General features: G+C 35.8%; 2 protein-coding genes across 3 annotated transcripts; one reads left to right on the top strand and one right to left on the bottom strand.

Annotated features, from left to right (window-relative positions):
- Positions 1 to 525: 525 nt before the first annotated feature.
- On the top strand, positions 526 to 8,620 carry dnase2b (deoxyribonuclease II beta). 2 transcript variants are annotated; one of them, XM_055183325.2, is made up of 7 exons: positions 547 to 572; positions 676 to 762; positions 874 to 1,042; positions 1,167 to 1,245; positions 3,595 to 3,756; positions 3,908 to 4,105; positions 7,412 to 8,620. In XM_055183325.2, exons 1-7 carry the CDS (start codon positions 562 to 564, stop codon positions 7,744 to 7,746), a joined length of 1,041 nt encoding a protein of 346 aa, XP_055039300.1. In that variant the 5' UTR covers positions 547 to 561; the 3' UTR covers positions 7,747 to 8,620. The 2 variants fall into 2 exon arrangements, with proteins under 2 accessions (XP_055039299.2, XP_055039300.1); XM_055183324.2 differs by having other exon boundaries at positions 526 to 762.
- Positions 8,621 to 9,359: 739 nt separating this feature from the next.
- rpf1 (ribosome production factor 1 homolog) lies at positions 9,360 to 15,902 on the bottom strand. Its single transcript, XM_055184647.2, has 9 exons — positions 15,595 to 15,902; positions 13,563 to 13,619; positions 13,375 to 13,455; positions 13,180 to 13,275; positions 12,919 to 13,072; positions 12,713 to 12,795; positions 12,452 to 12,633; positions 9,625 to 9,751; positions 9,360 to 9,499 (listed from the first exon to the last, which is right to left on the bottom strand). Exons 1-9 carry the CDS (start codon positions 15,835 to 15,837, stop codon positions 9,458 to 9,460), a joined length of 1,065 nt encoding a protein of 354 aa, XP_055040622.2. The 5' UTR covers positions 15,838 to 15,902; the 3' UTR covers positions 9,360 to 9,457.
- Positions 15,903 to 17,236: the final 1,334 nt, after the last annotated feature.

The raw sequence follows: 17,236 nt of genomic DNA, 5'->3' as shown, positions 1-17,236 counted from the left end.
CGTCCTTTAACGCTCACACACTACTTACTTCATTTGGCCCACTGTCCTCCTCAACACACCACACTTCTCTGTCCATGAACGGTGGTTTGCGGAACATGACATTGTATCTAAACTGGTGTTTTCTGTCACATCGCAGTGTCAACAGAAAGTTTTAGGAACTGTACATTTGCACATTTGGTTAATCAAATGAAATAGACAGACGGAGACAAGTAGACACACAGATATATAGGCAGGCAGACAGATTTTTTCACTAAACTAACATTTATTTTTAATTGCATGTTTATAGTAAACGCCAGCATACTTTATTATGTGTAAAAAAGCAATGAAAGATGCATCTTTTAGAGATGGCCCAGAGTATGCAGAGCTGTAAGAAAATAAAATCTAAGATAGTATTGATTTGTTAAACTTATTTTGTTTGCTGGCTCGGTTTTGTGATGATTCCAATTTTTTTTTTTTTTTGCAGCTCTGTGTTAAAGACATAAAGCATGTTTAGATCACAGCTGTCATAATGTCTGTCATAAGACTCACTTCCTCTTTCTCACAGAGTAGTTGCATCGAAACATGATTTTACAGTTCAGTGTATCACACAACACCACTTTCTCGGTTTTATCCGAACGCCAAACTCGAGCATTTCATTTGTGGTGAATAACAGACTGACATGCTTTTCTTCTTCAGGCTCTTCGTGAGTGTCTTGTTGTTTTTGGTTTGTTTATCGGAGGCGGTCATATCGTGTTTAAATGAGGATGGTCGGCCTGTGGACTGGTAGGCTATAATCTTTGCTCTTTGGTTTAACCTAAATTCATGACTGCATGTTTTATGTTAGACATAAAAGTCATACAATGTTACTGCATTCTGATTCAATTCTTTTCAAAGGTTCATTATTTACAAACTACCCATTTACAAGATGGAGGTTAAGGGAAGTGGACTGGAATACATGTATCTGGATTCAACAGTCATGAACTGGCAGATGAGTAAACAAACAGTGAACAGCAGTCAAGGAGCATTAGGCCGAACATTAACACAACTCTACCGTAGATATACAGTAAGAAACTTTAAATAGTCCTTGGCTGTTTTAACATGTATTTGTAAAACTGGAAATATTAATGTTACTAAATGAGTTTAACTTTGTTATTCAATTTCATACACAAATAACTCCAAATGTCCAGTCGAACAGTTCAGTGTATATGGTTTACAATGACGCTCCACCAGAACTGAAGTACCCAAGCAATAATGGACATACAAAAGGTAAATTTGCGTATTTATCTATAATTTACTCAATAGAAAAAATATTTTCTTTCTGTTCAAGGGCTGATAAGTTTCCAAAACCAGCAAGTAAAGTAAACTCTGTTTGTTACAATGAACCCCACCTATGGGATAATTTGTAAGTTCGCACTCCTGTCACAAGTGTAATTGTACGATAACAGTAGGTCCCACAAACAAACTTTAAGTGTTCATTTGTAGAAAAGATTTGTGTGTTAATTGTGTAAAACAATATTAATCTAACTTAAATATTTTTGAATGATAGAGCCAAAGCAAAAAGGCGTTAGTTTGTGCCCTACACAGTAAAAAAACTTTTTTTTTTATCATTTTAGTATTACTTTCTCCAGAAAACGAAAATAAAAACTTAGAGACAGGAACAATTCTAAAATTAAGTTGATTTGACACGGAATGAACAGCAGGTCATTATGTCTTAATCATCACTTCATTATCTCATTAAATTTAACACTGCTTTAGTGTTAAAGGAATAGTCTACTCATTTTCAATATTAAAATATGTTATTACCTTAACTAAGAATTGTTGATATATCCCTCTATCATCTGTGTGCGTGCACGTAAGCGCTGGAGCGCGCTGCGACGCTTCGATAGCATTTAGCTTAGCCCCATTCATTCAATGCTACCATTTAGAGATAAAGTTAGAAGTGACCAAACACATCAACATTTTTCCTATTTAAGACGAGTAGTTATACGAGCAAGTTTGGTGGTACAAAATAAAATGTAGTGCTTTTCTAAGCGGATTTAAAAGAGGAGCTACATTTTATGGCGTAATAGCACTTATGGGAGTACTTCGACTCGCCTGAAAAGTCGCTCCCCTTCTCACTAAAAGAGGGAGGGTGTTACTGCGCCGAGTCGAAGTACTCCCAAAAGTGCTATTACGCCATAAAATATAGTTCCTCTTTTAAATCCGCTTAGAAAAGCACTACATTTTATTTTGTACCACCAAACTTGCTCGTATAACTACTCGTTTTAAATAGGAAAAACGTTGATGTGTTTGGTCACTTCTAACTTTATCTCTAAATGGTACCATTGAATGAATGGGGCTAAGCTAAATGCTATCGAAGCGTCGCAGCGCGCTCCAGCGCTTACGTGCACGCACACAGATGATAGAGGGATGTATCAACAATTCTTAGTTAAGGTAATAACATATTTTAATATTGAAAATGAGTAGACTATTCCTTTAATTTAACCGTTGGGACCATATAAACTCCCAGCAGTGTTAATTTACCACTGGGAGTTTTACTGTGTACTCTCCCCTACCCCCTAAAAAGGCAATAGGCTACCTGTACTATGCACCAGGTACATAAATGTTACATTAGGTACTAATATGTACCTCTGAGGTACTAATTTAAAAGATACTGCAGGGCTCAACGCAAATAATTTTTTATACTGGCCCGGGCAGGCCAGTGGTTCAGGTTTTCATTTGCTCTGCCAAAATTTTCACTGGCCCCAGTAAAACTGAGTCACAAAAAATTTCACATATTTAAAAATAATAATTTAAAAAATCAAATATAATTGTATACATATACAACAGACATGTTTCAAGGAAAAAAGGCTCCCAACTTTTCTGCTTTACTTGTAAACTGACAGCAAACTGTGCAAAATATTGCATCATTTCTTTCGTCGTGTTTTACATAAGTAAACGTCTGCTTCCAAGATGTTAAATAATATACATTGATAAAATATATATTTTAGTGACTGTGACTGAGGGTGAAGCACTGGCCCGATCGGGCAAGTGACAATACTTTTTACTGGCCCGGACGTCTCTCACGCTTGCCCTGGACCACTGGGCAGTCCTTTATGTTGAGCCCTGTACCGAATATAACAAGATGAGCACTGCTATGCAACGCTAAGTTTGGCCTTTAGTTAAAAGAACCAATCATCAATCAATAAAGATGAAAGATTCTCTAGGGATGGGCTCTACAATGTCACATGAGATTAATCTGTGCACGTGTTCAGTAGCTGAAACGACCTAGAAAAGGTATTTATTTGTGCAATTTGAGCTTGAGAAACAAAAGTTATGGTACGATTGCCGTTAGGCTTAATTGTTGGTCAGAAATGTGTTTAATTGTGATTTTAGAGATGTATTTAAATAGGTGATAACAAATATAAGCATTGCGTGCACTGGACTCTCAGACCACTGAAAGCATCATCAAGCTGAAAAAAAGTCCAATCAGATTCACATATGCAGAATTAAATCCAGATTTATCCTCACTTTAATGATTTTGGTTATTCTGTTGTCTGTGAAGGTGGATTTAAGATTAAATTGTACATTTGTTGTAGGAGTAATTGTATTGTGTATGTATTATGTATATTGCAGGAGTAATATTGTTTGATCAGTCTCAGGGATTCTGGCTCACACACAGCGTTCCTCACTTTCCTCCATTTCCAGAGAGAGGATACGATTATCCATCTTCAGGAAAATACTACGGCCAGACTCTGCACTGTGTTACATACAACTATACACAGATTCATAAAATATGTGAGCACAATTTTCATTCTACATACTAAATGTGCTTATTATCATATAGGCATGATTAGTTTCAATCTAGGCCTAGTACAATATATATACATATTATAAAACTATAACATTTTTTGCACATCCACCTGATGATGTTCTTGTCTTTTAACAGCACATCAGTTAGGATATCTTAATCCACGTGTTTACAACTGCTCCGTCCCTCTGGCATTTCACCCAGATATCACAGTCATGGCACAAATCTGTGATGCAAAGACACCGTTCATAAAAACCACAAGGAGTTTGGAGATGCTGGTCTCGGGACAAGGACAAACTTTTTTCAGTTTTGCTAAATCACCCAACTATGTGGATGGTGAGAGCTTTGACATTTAAAACATCTGCAATGTCCTTTAGGTTGATACAACTATTTGTTGACATTACATTATGTCAAAGTACAACATGGTGCTTGGGCAACTATTTGCATTGATTATGTAACCAAGTTCAACGTTTCATGTTTTTCACATATGAATTGGGTCATATGTAAAACAATACATGCTGAAATATTAGATACATTTGCGATAGCCTTTTGATCAATTATAGACCATTTCAAAAGATGTAAACAACACTGGTCCAAAAGCACTTCCTGTTTCAGTTTTTTAACACTAGATAAACATTGGGATGAAATACATCCAACAGAACATATAGAACTGAATCAAAAAGTTAAACATCTTAAAGATAATGATATATGTGAAAAGAATTAAAAACAGTTACAAACTGAAACAGGAAGTGTTTCTGGACCAGTGTTGTTTACATCTTTTGAAATGGTCTATACCTACTCAAAACACTTGCATTATATTTATTCAGTAAGCACAATTTTTGCATATGCACAAAGCTGTCAAAATAATTTTTATAACCTAAAGAAACCCAACACAAACGTTTTAAATATTTTTTGTCTTAAAAGTAATCTGTAATTGGCTAAACCATAAAAAAAACTAACTTTGACGTTAAACAAGAAACTACGCCCCTGCTATCGTAAATATAACTATAGACCCCTTCAAGGTTTGTAAACATTGAATGACTATCGGGTGTGCGCGCAGCATGGGGTCAAACTGTTTATACCATTTAGGCTTTCTGGTTTAAAGGCGGAGTCCACGATGTTTGAAAAACGCTTTGGAAAAGGAGACGGGCCGACTACCAAAACACACTTATAGCCAATCAGCAGTAAGGAGCGTGTCTACTAACCGACATCCTTGCCGGGTTGCGTATGTGTGGGGCGGGTCTATCAACAGAAGGTCCAGATTCTATTGGGGTAGGGGCGTGTTTGTTTAGGTGATTTCAAATATCAACATTGGCTTTCAAACATCGTGGACTCCGCCTTCAATCTAACAGGGCTGAAAAATGATGACTTACCTGAAATGAAGTGAGCACTACAAACACAAGCCTCTTTGATCTTTACATTGTCCCAGTCTGCACATTTAATTGCTTGCAGCCACAGATGCTGGGTTGTTTGTTTTTGAGATTCTGCAGGAATCCCGAAAAACTTAACGGCAGACCTGGTGTGATTCTCAAAGCCCACGACACAAGTAGGCATTTTTGACGATACCAAATAACACGCAACTCAATCTGCTGTAATGACTTTTCTGACCCCGACATGCGCAGTGGGAACCGCCTGTGACGTGAACCGTGAAGGGGTCTATAGAATATTTCAATATATTACACATTCTTAAAAATAAAGGTAAAAGAACCATTTTGGCTAAACAATATGGTTATCTATAACTAACCTTTAACATCCAAATAACCTTTCTGGTTGACAAAATGTTTTTTTTTCTTTATAAACAGTTAAGGTAAGAAAAAATGTTATTTTAAGAACCTTTGATTGATGTTAATTGGGGAACCAAAAATGGTTATGGCATTTTGTATCACCTTTATTTGTAAGGGTGCATACTGTATAATTAGTTTCAATATATATTGCCAAAAGTTTAGGGACAGCTGCCTATATTACACATGACCTGAATGATATCCCATTCTTAATCCATAGGGCTTAATATGGAGTTGGCCCACCCTTTGCATCTATTACAGCTTCACCTCTTCTTTGAAGTCTATCTACAAGGTTTAGGAGTGTGTTAATGGGAATTTTTGACCATTCTTCTAAAAGCTCATTTGTAAGGTCTGATACTGATGTTGGATGAGAAGGCCTCGCTCGGAAGGGGTCATCCCCAAACTGTTTCCACAAAGTTGGGAGCATGAAATTGTCCAAAATGTATTGGTATGATGAAGTATTTAGAGTACCTTTTACTGGAAGTGATTGGAACACCTGAATTCAATGATTTGGAGGGGTGTCCCAAAACTTTTGGCAATATACTGTAGTGCAGTAGTCTCCAACATGGTGCCCGCAGAGGGTCTGTGAGGTGCCCGCCAAAGCACATTCTATTAAAAGTCTCAATTGCAATATTTATTTATTACATAGATTTTATATTAGCTTGGCTTCTTTTATGTATGTTAAAGGGACACTCCACTTTTTATGGGAAAAAAAGCTAATTTTCCAGATCCCCTAAAGTTAAACATTTCGATTTTTACAGTTTTGGAATCCATTTAGCTGATCTCCGGGTCTGGCGCTAACACTTTTAGCATAACTTAGCATAATCCATTGAATCTGATTAGACCATTAGCATCGCGCTAAAAAATAACCAAGTTTGGATATTTTTCCTATTTAAAACTTGAGTCCTCTGTATTACATCGTGTACTAAGACGAAAATTAAAAGTTGCGATTTTCTAGGCCGATATGACTAGGAACTATACTCTCATTCTGGCGTAATAATCAAGGACTTTGCTGCTGTAACATGGCTGCAGGAGGCGCAATGATATTACGCAGCAGCCAGTAGGGTGGGCAACTCCTGGTCCTGAGGGCCAGTGTCCCTGCAGAGTTTAGCTCCAACCCTAATCAAACACAGCTGAAAAATCTAATTGAAGTCTTCAGGACTGTTTGGAAGTGACATTCAGGTGTGTTCGATTAAGGTTGAAGCTAAACTCTGCAGGACTGTGGCCCTCGATGCCCATCCCGCTTAGTAACTTTCAATGGCAGGGGACTATTTTCGGGCAGTGCGTAAGTATCACTATGTCTGCTGCAGCCAAATCGCAACTTTTAATTTTCCGTCAGTCTTAGTACACGATGTATAAGAGAAACGTTTTAAATAAGAAATATATCGAAACTCTTTGGTTATTTTGTAGCGTGATGCTGGTGGTCTGGTCAGATTCGGTGGATTGTGCTGAGCTGTGCTGGGGGTGGTTGCGCCGGACTCGGAGATCGGCTGAATGGATCCCAGGACAGTAGAGATCAAATGTTTAACTATGGGGGAAAATAAGTATATTTTCAAAAAAGTGGAGTGTCCCTTTAACATTTTAAACAATGATAAAAAATATCAACAAGAAAAAAATAAAATCAAACAAAAACGCTTTGAGTAGATAAATATCAAAAAGTAGCCCTTTATCCATTGTGGTAGCCCTTGCTCACAAAAAGGTTGGAGACTCTTGCTGTAGTGTATTTGTACCACACTTTAAAATCAGTTATGGTAGTTCTTTGTAGGCTATTGCACTATGCCTACAGTCCTGTAAAAGTATGCTATGGTTTGATTTAAGAAAACACTATATTATAGGATAATAAGATGTATTTTCCCTACAGACATCTACATGGGTTGGGTGGCTCAAACATTAGGGACAGATCTGCTGGTGGAATCATGGATGCACCAGAAACATCAGCTTCCCTCCAACTGCTCTCTTCCTCACCACGTGATGAACATTGAAAGAGTTTGCCTGCCAGGACCTCAGATGTTCAGCTCATATGAAGATCATTCTAAGTGGTGTGTGTCATATGCATATAAAGACCAGTGGACGTGTTTGGGGGACTTGAACAGAGACAGCGGTCAGTTTGGCAGAGGCGGTGGGCTGATATGTTCACAAAATCCAATCATTTATAAAGCCTTTCGTAATGCAATGGCTGGTTTTAAACCCTGCTGAAACATCTTTATCAGACTGAACCACCTCTTGACCAGACAAAACCTCGACACACATGCTGTACATTAAAGAGGTTTTAATTTTATTCACAATTCAAATTTTAGAGTTGATACATTGTCAGTAAACTACGAACAAGCACCAATACTACAAGCTAGTACAAACAAAACAATGTTGATGTACCCAAAATCAAAGATATCATAAAATGTATTTAATGTACAGATGATGTCATCATGATTTGGAATGAAAAGCTCCGAGTCATAATTTTTTTCATGATTTTCATCATACTGATTCTGGTATAACCCCTGTTTAAAATACCTTTATGCAATATAGTAGTAACTACATGAAATTATTATTATGATCCCATTAAGTCTACACATATTTCTACTATCATTTTTTTATTGGTTAACCCCATTAAAACAAACTGTAAACGCATTTAAAATGTTGTCCCAGGGTCAACATAATCAACCACTTGGAGAGCTCATAAAATTTGTAACACATCAAGCAAGAACATTTTATTTACATATATACACCGTGAGCTACAATGGATTCTATACCGAAACATTTCACACAACACCAGCCATATTTTATGACTGCAATGGTATAGTTTACTGTATATTTTATACACTGTATTATCCCTGCAGTTACTATTGTTGCCATCAACATGTTTATTTATTCATTCCATGACCACACTTAACAAAACTGAATAATTATGAATTCATATAGAAATACTAGACACCTTAAAGATAATGTGTATACAAATCTTATCTTGGTTAACATGCTGTAATAACATTTTGTTTTTGTGTTTTAATGCAGCCATCTTACTGCACTGATCAAGTGACACTTTTCACTAACCACGTGACACTGCACGTATTTAATAGGCTTTATGCCCAGCTGCACCACCTCCTGAACTCCAGCCAGCTCCCCGTTCCCTGTCCGCCACCACTGGACAAACTGATTAATCCAGGTGTGCCTGACCTCAGTAGTCACAACAACAATAATCAGACACACCTGGATTAATCAGTCCGTCCAACAATGGCAGACAGGAAACAAGGAGCTGGCCGAAGCCCAGGAAGCAGTGCAGCTGGGCATGAAGCCCATTGAGAACCTTTATTATTTCCATATTTGCAGGAAACTGACTTTCAGTAACATTTTTAGAGCTTTATAAATGTGACCAGGTTGCGTTCAAAGCACTGTTAGCTGTCATTTTGTGTATTATCATAATAAAGAGCCCGCCCAAAAATTTGATAATCATTGAACCTTGTTGTGCAGGTTGGTGGTGACGTAAGACTTTTGCACATTACTGTACATAATAACAAATTTACAATAATACCATAAAACATAGATAACGTGTACATTTAACGTCAATGATTAAGAAAAAAATGTAAAGTGACTACAAGGTTGTAGCCGCTGTAGCCCCCCAATTATATTTAAAAGCCCAGTTTAGACAAATTTCATTCAATTCAATTGTTTTTGTATAGCAATTTTCACAATTGGTCATCATTCGTATACATTATATTTTAGTAGAAAAACATTGAAATTGAACTCATGAGAACCAAATGCTTTACCACAGAGCTTATAATATTCTTATGCATGAAGTAAAAGAAAACATAACACACTTTACTGACAGACTTCGCATTTTATTAAAACGTTCCATAAACAAGTTATATTTATGAAACAATATTTCTCATTTGTGTTTTTTTTTTCAGTCCGTTCCTTAAAGATGGAATTTTCTTCGACTGGAGTCCATCTCATGTCGCTAAAACGGATCAAGAAACATTTAATGAATAACTTACAGACAAAATAAACCACTGAGACTTAATATAGTCTTTACATATAATAGCGCATTTACATATAGCCAACATATTTAAAATAGAAACCAACCTTATGAACCCATTCATATTCCCCAAACTTGGAGTCAAAAGTTCCTTTCTGTAAAGAACGTAGTTTAAGAGTGAAGCGGGGTCCTAGTTCCTGGATTCCTACTCGCTTTTCATTCTTGAAGATATACCTGTCACACATAATCAGTTTGTTTAGCTCATATACAATGTGTCTTATTCATAACAAAATCCATAATACAAATGTAACTGTCAAAAAAAAAAAAAAAAAACTTTAATGGCTCACTCTTTTACTTTTACTTGAGTATATTTTTTTATAGAAAATTTCAAATTTTACTTTGTTACACGGTGCTGCGTTTCTTCGTTACTGTATTTTAATTTATTACGAAATGTGTTAATTATTTTAAAAGTGTCGTCTCGTATTTCTGGCGCATTTGCGAATTAATGACAGGTTTGAGTCAATTCTTTACAAAGTATTGCAAAATAATGAGTCTTTTGAGTTGATTCTTTACAAAGCAAACGAGCCAAACGTTTTTAATTGGTTCGCAAATCAGTTTGAATGAATTATTAAATTTGCTGCAAGAAACACGCAGAACATAAAGATGATGTGATTATGAATCTACCATATCGATTTACTAAAACCAAAAAAACTTCACACATGTACCCACGACCTGATCGTCATCAGACACAGTTAAACGTATGCAACCTCCACAAACACTATAGGGGTGAGCGGGGCACAAACTAACGCGGGGTTAATTGTAACGCAGTTACTTTACATATTTATACAGGGCCAAGCAATCTGTGCTTTTGGTCTTTTTCGCTTACTGTCAAAAAATGATCTGTGAATTTGTGAAAAGTTTTGATGCGTTTTCATTAAGATATTGAACAAAAAGTGTTTTGGAGGCATGGACATAATTTTCTTCATCTTGTGTTTTTTTCCCGATTTCTGAGTTGGGTGTGTAAGTCACCAAATCGAACCTTATTTTAATCACTGTCTTGTTACCCAAAACATATCAACATTTTGAAACATGTCAGCAACTCCTAGTAACTTATAGCTGGGATTGAAAAAAATGTTACACAGCGGGGTTAGTTGTAAAACAATAGACAATGTGTGTCTATTCACTTGCATTTTGGTTTAAAGAACGACAAGATTTGAAAATTATCTTCCTTCTGACTGACAAATCCGAAACACGCAAGTCAAACCAAGTGCGCGACCCCAATTTATAAACAAACACAGAATTTAGAACAGAATTAAGTTATGTCCTAACTGAATTTCTGGTTAACTGTTGGGGAATATATCTGACATGTAACATTATATTAGACCCTTGCATTATACAGTATATTTTAAAGCGGTCTGTGTCAATGTCAATCAAACAATAAAAGAAAGAAAAACATTTAACATATATTTTTCCTATGGATATTGTTTTTGACTTTGTGTGTGCCAAAGCTATTAGTTTTACAGTGATTTTAACATATGAAGAGTTTCGTTTTGGAAACTTCAAAAATCTTCAAATTGATTTCTTAAAACGGACTCGGAACTGACTTGGTAAATTTAAACAGGTGTAGCTCTGTCATTTTTGTGTCAAAAACTGGTTGCAAGATTAAACAAACTGTACAAATTGCTGGCACAAGTGCCAACCCCTATAATTTAGTTTGGAGCCCTGTAATATTGGATCTGTGCTTTACATGTAGGTCTCAGGATTCCCACACCTTATTTAACTTCAAATTCAAAGACTTTCCAGGTCCAATACCCTCAAATTCAAAGACCAAATGTGGGGACACATTTCAAGTGAGAGCAAGGTTACATTGTGTTACCTTTTAAGATACATTGTTACAGATACATTGTTATCAAATTCAACCAATAGCGAGGCTTAACGACAAAGTCAGGGTGACACGGGAGCCAGGAAGTATATCGCTTTCTGAAATATTGCCAAAAACGCCGTCACAGGGATGCAGGAAGTATATCAAGGGAGACGCAGCGTCTCGTTCTTTTCTCAGGGAACAACAGTTACATACGTAACCCGAGATGTAACTACCGTATGCAAAAAAGCATTTTGGTATGAATCAACAATTACATACAGACAATATAAGCATTTAAAACGAACAGTTTAGCACGTGTGCTTAAAAAAATCTAGAATCTTTATGATATTATCCTACACTATACAGGGAATATGGATTTTTTTTCCAGAAAACTTCTTGCATAAAATAGATTTAAGCACATTCACTGAACTGTATCTATGTATGTATATTTTTAAAAACTTCTCAGGGCCTTGCATTTTTCCCCCAGATTCACAAACGTTCAAGGATTTCAAGGACCCGTGGGAACCCTGAGGTCTTAAAGTAACAGCAACCCAAATAAATTTCATGTCTGCTAAATTAAATTTTATGAAATACTGATGACTAATCAAAATTGGACTGAATTAGGGCTGTGGCAAAAAAAAAAAAAACGCCTGCGATTCTTATGTGTGTTTCATCAGTAAAGCCATTTCCTTGATTAGTAGTAAATCGCCATCAGCTGCTTTCAGATGGAGCAGCATTTACTACGCAGAGCCGTAGTTTACCGAGAAGCTAGACAAAATCGCATAGATTATTGGAGTTGATTTTCCTCGATTATGAACGCTACCTAGCCCTATGTTTTACTGTTTACAAAAATTCTAAAAGAGAATGCTGAAAGATGCTGAATAGAGATGTTTGTCCTGTTACAACCCTATCATCAAGTCATAAACAAGAAATTATATTTATTCATTTGTAATACATTTATGCATTAAACACATTTGGATGTAGTTTCAGTGTTTCTTTCTTTCTTTCTAGTCCCATTGCTACCACTCTGAAATTTTAGTCTGAGACAATAATTCAAAAGAGAAAACGGTTACCTGTGAAATCTGAAAAAGATGAAGTCTCTCTGATTGTGAAATGTGGCAACCTGACGGCCAACAAACTGTGGATCATGGGGAAACAGAGCAGCGAACAGCCGGCCGATACTGTGACCCAGTCTAGTAGTGAAGTTATTGAGAATGACTTCTGGAGTGTGTTCGGTTGGGGCCTTTCCTTTTCTCTGGTAAAGATAATCATGACAGAATAAGGACAGTGAAAAAAATACCACTTTTCATTACTGGAAAAAAACCTTTACAAACCTTCATCTCCTTGCGAAGCCGAACACTACTGAGCTTGAAATGTGCAGTCGGCCCATCAGGAAGGTGACACACAACCAAGCCATCTGTGATGTGTTAAGTGAAGGAAAGTCTTTTGTGTAGTTAGTAGGATACTGTAAACTTATCATACTTAGCAGATAACAAAAGACAGAGACACTATTAAAAAGTAAAAACATACTAAAGGATACTTGGCACTTTTCTGTCCTCATTGACCACTAACAAGTAAGTGAAACCCCGTGATACACACTGAGGAATGACTCTCTTCAAAGCCAGACCTCTTCTGTAGTACACATGAGCATGCGGGACCACCGTCGCCAACTGCTCACAAAACCTTACAGTTCTCTGAAAACAGTAAGAGGTGAATACATTACATACATACCATACATTAAAAAAAATCTGTATACATATATTGTTTGCTTTTATATACTGCAAAATGACGGCAAACATACCCCTCTTGGTCTGTCTGATGTGGTGATAAGGACTTTGGGATTTGTCAATCGATTAAAATAAGCAGAAAATTCATCGGTTCCTTCATCAAACGCTACCTGGATTCAAACAAATTAGCTCAAGGTTAGTACAGTAGGTAGTAAGTCTGACATAAAAACAGCCTGGAGACAAAGCAGGATTCACAAATCACACATTACCTCCTCATCCTCTGGGTTAACTGTAGTTTCGTCATATATTCTCTGGTTTTCTATGGTCTTGGGAACTTCTTTAGGTGGTGCCTAAAAATTAAAAATTATTTGGAAAGACGCTTGATTTTAAAAACAAAGTCACTTGTGTTGAATGCGAGTCTAAATGATATCTCAGAAACGCAGTTCACCAAACATACCTTGTCACCAAGAGCTGCTCTCTCTTTTTTCCTTTTCTTTTTCAGTTCTAGCTTTTGCTGAAAGAGACATAAATGAAACATTTAACACAAAACCTATAACATTTAAAGAATTGCATTTCTAAAAAGTCTTCTGGGCAGTGCACAACAATGAAACATTGAAGTTTGTGTGTCAAACACTCTAAAAATGCTGTAGTTTTAATATACTGTACTAGGGCTGCACGATAAATCGCATGTGTTTGTCACGCGCATCACGTCAGTAATGCCGGTTCCTTGATTAGTATTAAATTGCCATAAGCTGCTTTCAGATGGCGCGACATTAACTGCACAGAGCCCTAGTTCCCTGAGAAGCGGGGCCATATCGCATACATATCACAGGCGATACGTCCGCGATAATTCATGCGAAATTGCCCCGATTGTCAGTGAACTACGGCTCTGTGTAGTTAAAGCTGCTCCATCTGAAAACAGCTGATGGCGATTTAATACTAATCAAGGAACCGGCAATACTGACGTGATGCGCTTGACAAACACATGCGATTTATCGTGCCGTGCAGCCCTAAAACATATAACATATGAGAAATATAGATTTTTCTCCATTGTTTCCGTTGGATTTTGTATAAAAAAAAATCCTCGGTCAATATTGTTTTTCAATGCGCACATAGCACGATGTCTTCTTTACTCCACAGTAGTGTCTTTCTGATCCACATTCGCTATTTGCAAACATTGTTGATGTACCTACATTATTGCATAAGTATTCTGAATGTATATTTTGAGGACAAAAGCTTATTATTAGTATCAGATTGCTTTCTGGATGCTTTCCGCTTTTGTTTTCTTGTAACAAATAGTTTAATCTAATTTAGGAGGTCTAGTTCGTTGTCATTTTTGTTCTTTTTTCTCTCTCTTGGATGACTGTTTATAATTTTGTGAAATTAGACTTTATTTCTCTCAATGTCAGAGGTTTTAAGGAATATTTATTAATGGAAAATGCACTTTTTCTTTTCATTAAAAACAGAGAAGCTTAAATTATTTTATTCCAAGAAACACATTCCTCAACATTTTTCAAATTAAAAATGTTCTTTGTGACCTTAATTATTTAATTATGACACTAACAAAGACTAACAATCAAAAAATTGTCAAATTTGTGAATTTGTATAAAAATTTGATAAACGTTACATTACTACCTCTGTATTTTTTTCTCCATTGCTTTTTTGTTTTAAATGGTTGCCTTTCTTCCCTACTCTACTTATTGTATTTATGCATCCATGAGTGCTTGAAACGGTTTTAATATTCTTGTTTATAAGTGCAAATAAATAAATAAACTGGTCAAAGCGCTTAATCCTTTCAAAGTGCGCTCCCATGATGTCTTTCGTAGCTAAGCAACCATGAATCGCACTCTCAGGGACAGCGAGGAATAAGGAACGCCTGATCGGATTTAAATCGCTCATCTGTACCTCAAGTAAAACCACCTCCATCTTATGTCATTAAATACTAGTTTTATGGTCACTTTCACTTAGACTGTTTATTGTTTTTTTTTCCACATATTAATACTAATAGCAAATTGATCAAAACTATGCAATTCAATAGTGGTGACTAAAAGAAATTAGTTTGAGAGCCCTGCATTACAGCATTTATCCGTTGAGGTGGCAACTTATTCATATTACAGGTTAAATTCTTATGTTTATTTGACAGTGAGTTTACATTTAATTTTATATGATTTTTCGTATTATATTGTTTTATAAGAGGAGACTTCATAGACTTGGCAAATTCATTTGATTAAATGTTTGTAGGTAACTTACAAGACATTCGTTGTGGCCATTTATCCCAATGCTTTTTATTTATACCGTTTCGACAGAAATTTAAGAAGTTTAACGTTAACGGCAACAGAAATTTTGGACACATCGTCCGGCCCTAACTTACAATTCACATTTATAACTTTGCAATCCACTAGAATTCCTGTGACGCTTCTATAATTTGTTTACGACAGATGACAAAAAAAAAAAAGAGTAAACTTGTGTGCATGTGTGAGAGATTTCACCTTTCTTTTCTCCTGCTTTAGTTTGAGGAACATCACATGTCTGCGCTGTTTGTTTTTGATCTCAGACACGCTGAATGTGGGAGGAAAACTCGCTCCTGACGATGAGTTATTTTCATTCACTTCACTTTCCGTTCGATCCATCTCTTCTGATGGCTCATTGTCTGATTTAATTTTTCTCTTAGGTTGCTTCGTCTTCTTCTTCTTAGAAACACTTTCTGAAGTCGATAACTCTGTAGAATCCATTTCTGTCGCTGCTGTCTACATTCACGTGTGTGAAAGTATCTACTTCCGGTTCATATGGCACTGGCAGTTCCTGTCTGCTGTCACGTGTGTTTGTCGCCCTCTAGCGAATAGATCTGTGGAAATCTAGATAAGAATAAATATAGTTTTTTATTTGCAATACAACAACAGTACAACGAGAAACATGCAATTAAACAAAAGTATACAAGTATTATACAATCAACAAGCCAGAGTTAAAATAAACAAATTAACAAACAGAGAAAGAGAGAGAGGAAAAAAGAAATAAAAGGTTTCATTTAACTTGCAGAGTCATATTTGCTTGTAATCTTGTGAGCTCTATCTGATTTTTTTACTGTTACAGTTCTTTAGCATAGTACAGAAATTATTGAGCTCATTTTTTAAGTGAGCAAAGTTTGGTTTGGAGTCAGACCATTTTACTCTATGAATATGAAATTTCCCCAGTAAAATCAGCATTTGAATAAGATATTCCTTTTCTTCATCAAGTGTTTGATCATTGAAGTATATTAATATGTCCAGTCCAGTTAGCTGTAAAACAATGTTCAGTTTTTTCATAATAAATCTTTCCAATTCAACCCAAAACATCTTTGGAAAAAAAAAATGGTTTCCTTTTCACCTTGACAAAAACAACATAAGTAATCAATATTCAATTTAAACCTTTCCAACAAATATTTAACCGTGTATATCCTATGCATGATTTTAAAGGAGACTTATTTTATTTTATTATTATTAATACATTTGTCCACCGTTCGCCAAGCTTTCCTCCAAATCACTTTCCCAAAAACAGAAAAAAAAACGAGCTGGAGGGAGGATAAACCATTCTATTGAATTTGTTTCTAATATTGTGACTCTGTTTTGCAATATATTTATATCTCCAATAAATATTTTGCTCTTTATGTCAATAAGGTTTGGATCTCCATCCTGCGATGTATTTCTAAAAAGAGTCAATACCTTTTTGGGAACCGCATCACAACAGCAAATTCCTTGGGTTTAATTGTTATTTTAAATCTATCAAAAAATTCCTTATACATTATTAAATTACCATCTTTATTTAGAAACTGACTAACTAGTACAATATTATTTTCGTATAAAAAAGTGTTTTATTTTTATACAGCATATCTTTGTTGTTCCAAATGCAAAATCTCATAGGGGAAAAGTTGAAGTTGTATTCAAAGGCCAGAGTCCAAGCTAAGAGAGCTTGTTTATGAAAATTAGCATGTTTTACTGGTATTTTTTCAAATGAATAATTACATTTGAACAAAAATGCAAGGTCACCCATTTGCTTAAACAAATAGTTTGGAAATAAAGGCCATATACTATCTTTATTCTTTAGATATTGAATAATCCAATTAATTTTAAATACCTTGTTTAATATGTCATAACT

Source organism: Misgurnus anguillicaudatus, chromosome 14, assembly GCF_027580225.2.
Source record: "Misgurnus anguillicaudatus chromosome 14, ASM2758022v2, whole genome shotgun sequence".
Classification (NCBI taxonomy): Eukaryota; Metazoa; Chordata; class Actinopteri; order Cypriniformes; family Cobitidae; genus Misgurnus; species Misgurnus anguillicaudatus.
Note: the sequence above shows the minus strand (reverse complement) of the source record. Positions and strands in the feature narration are given on the sequence as shown.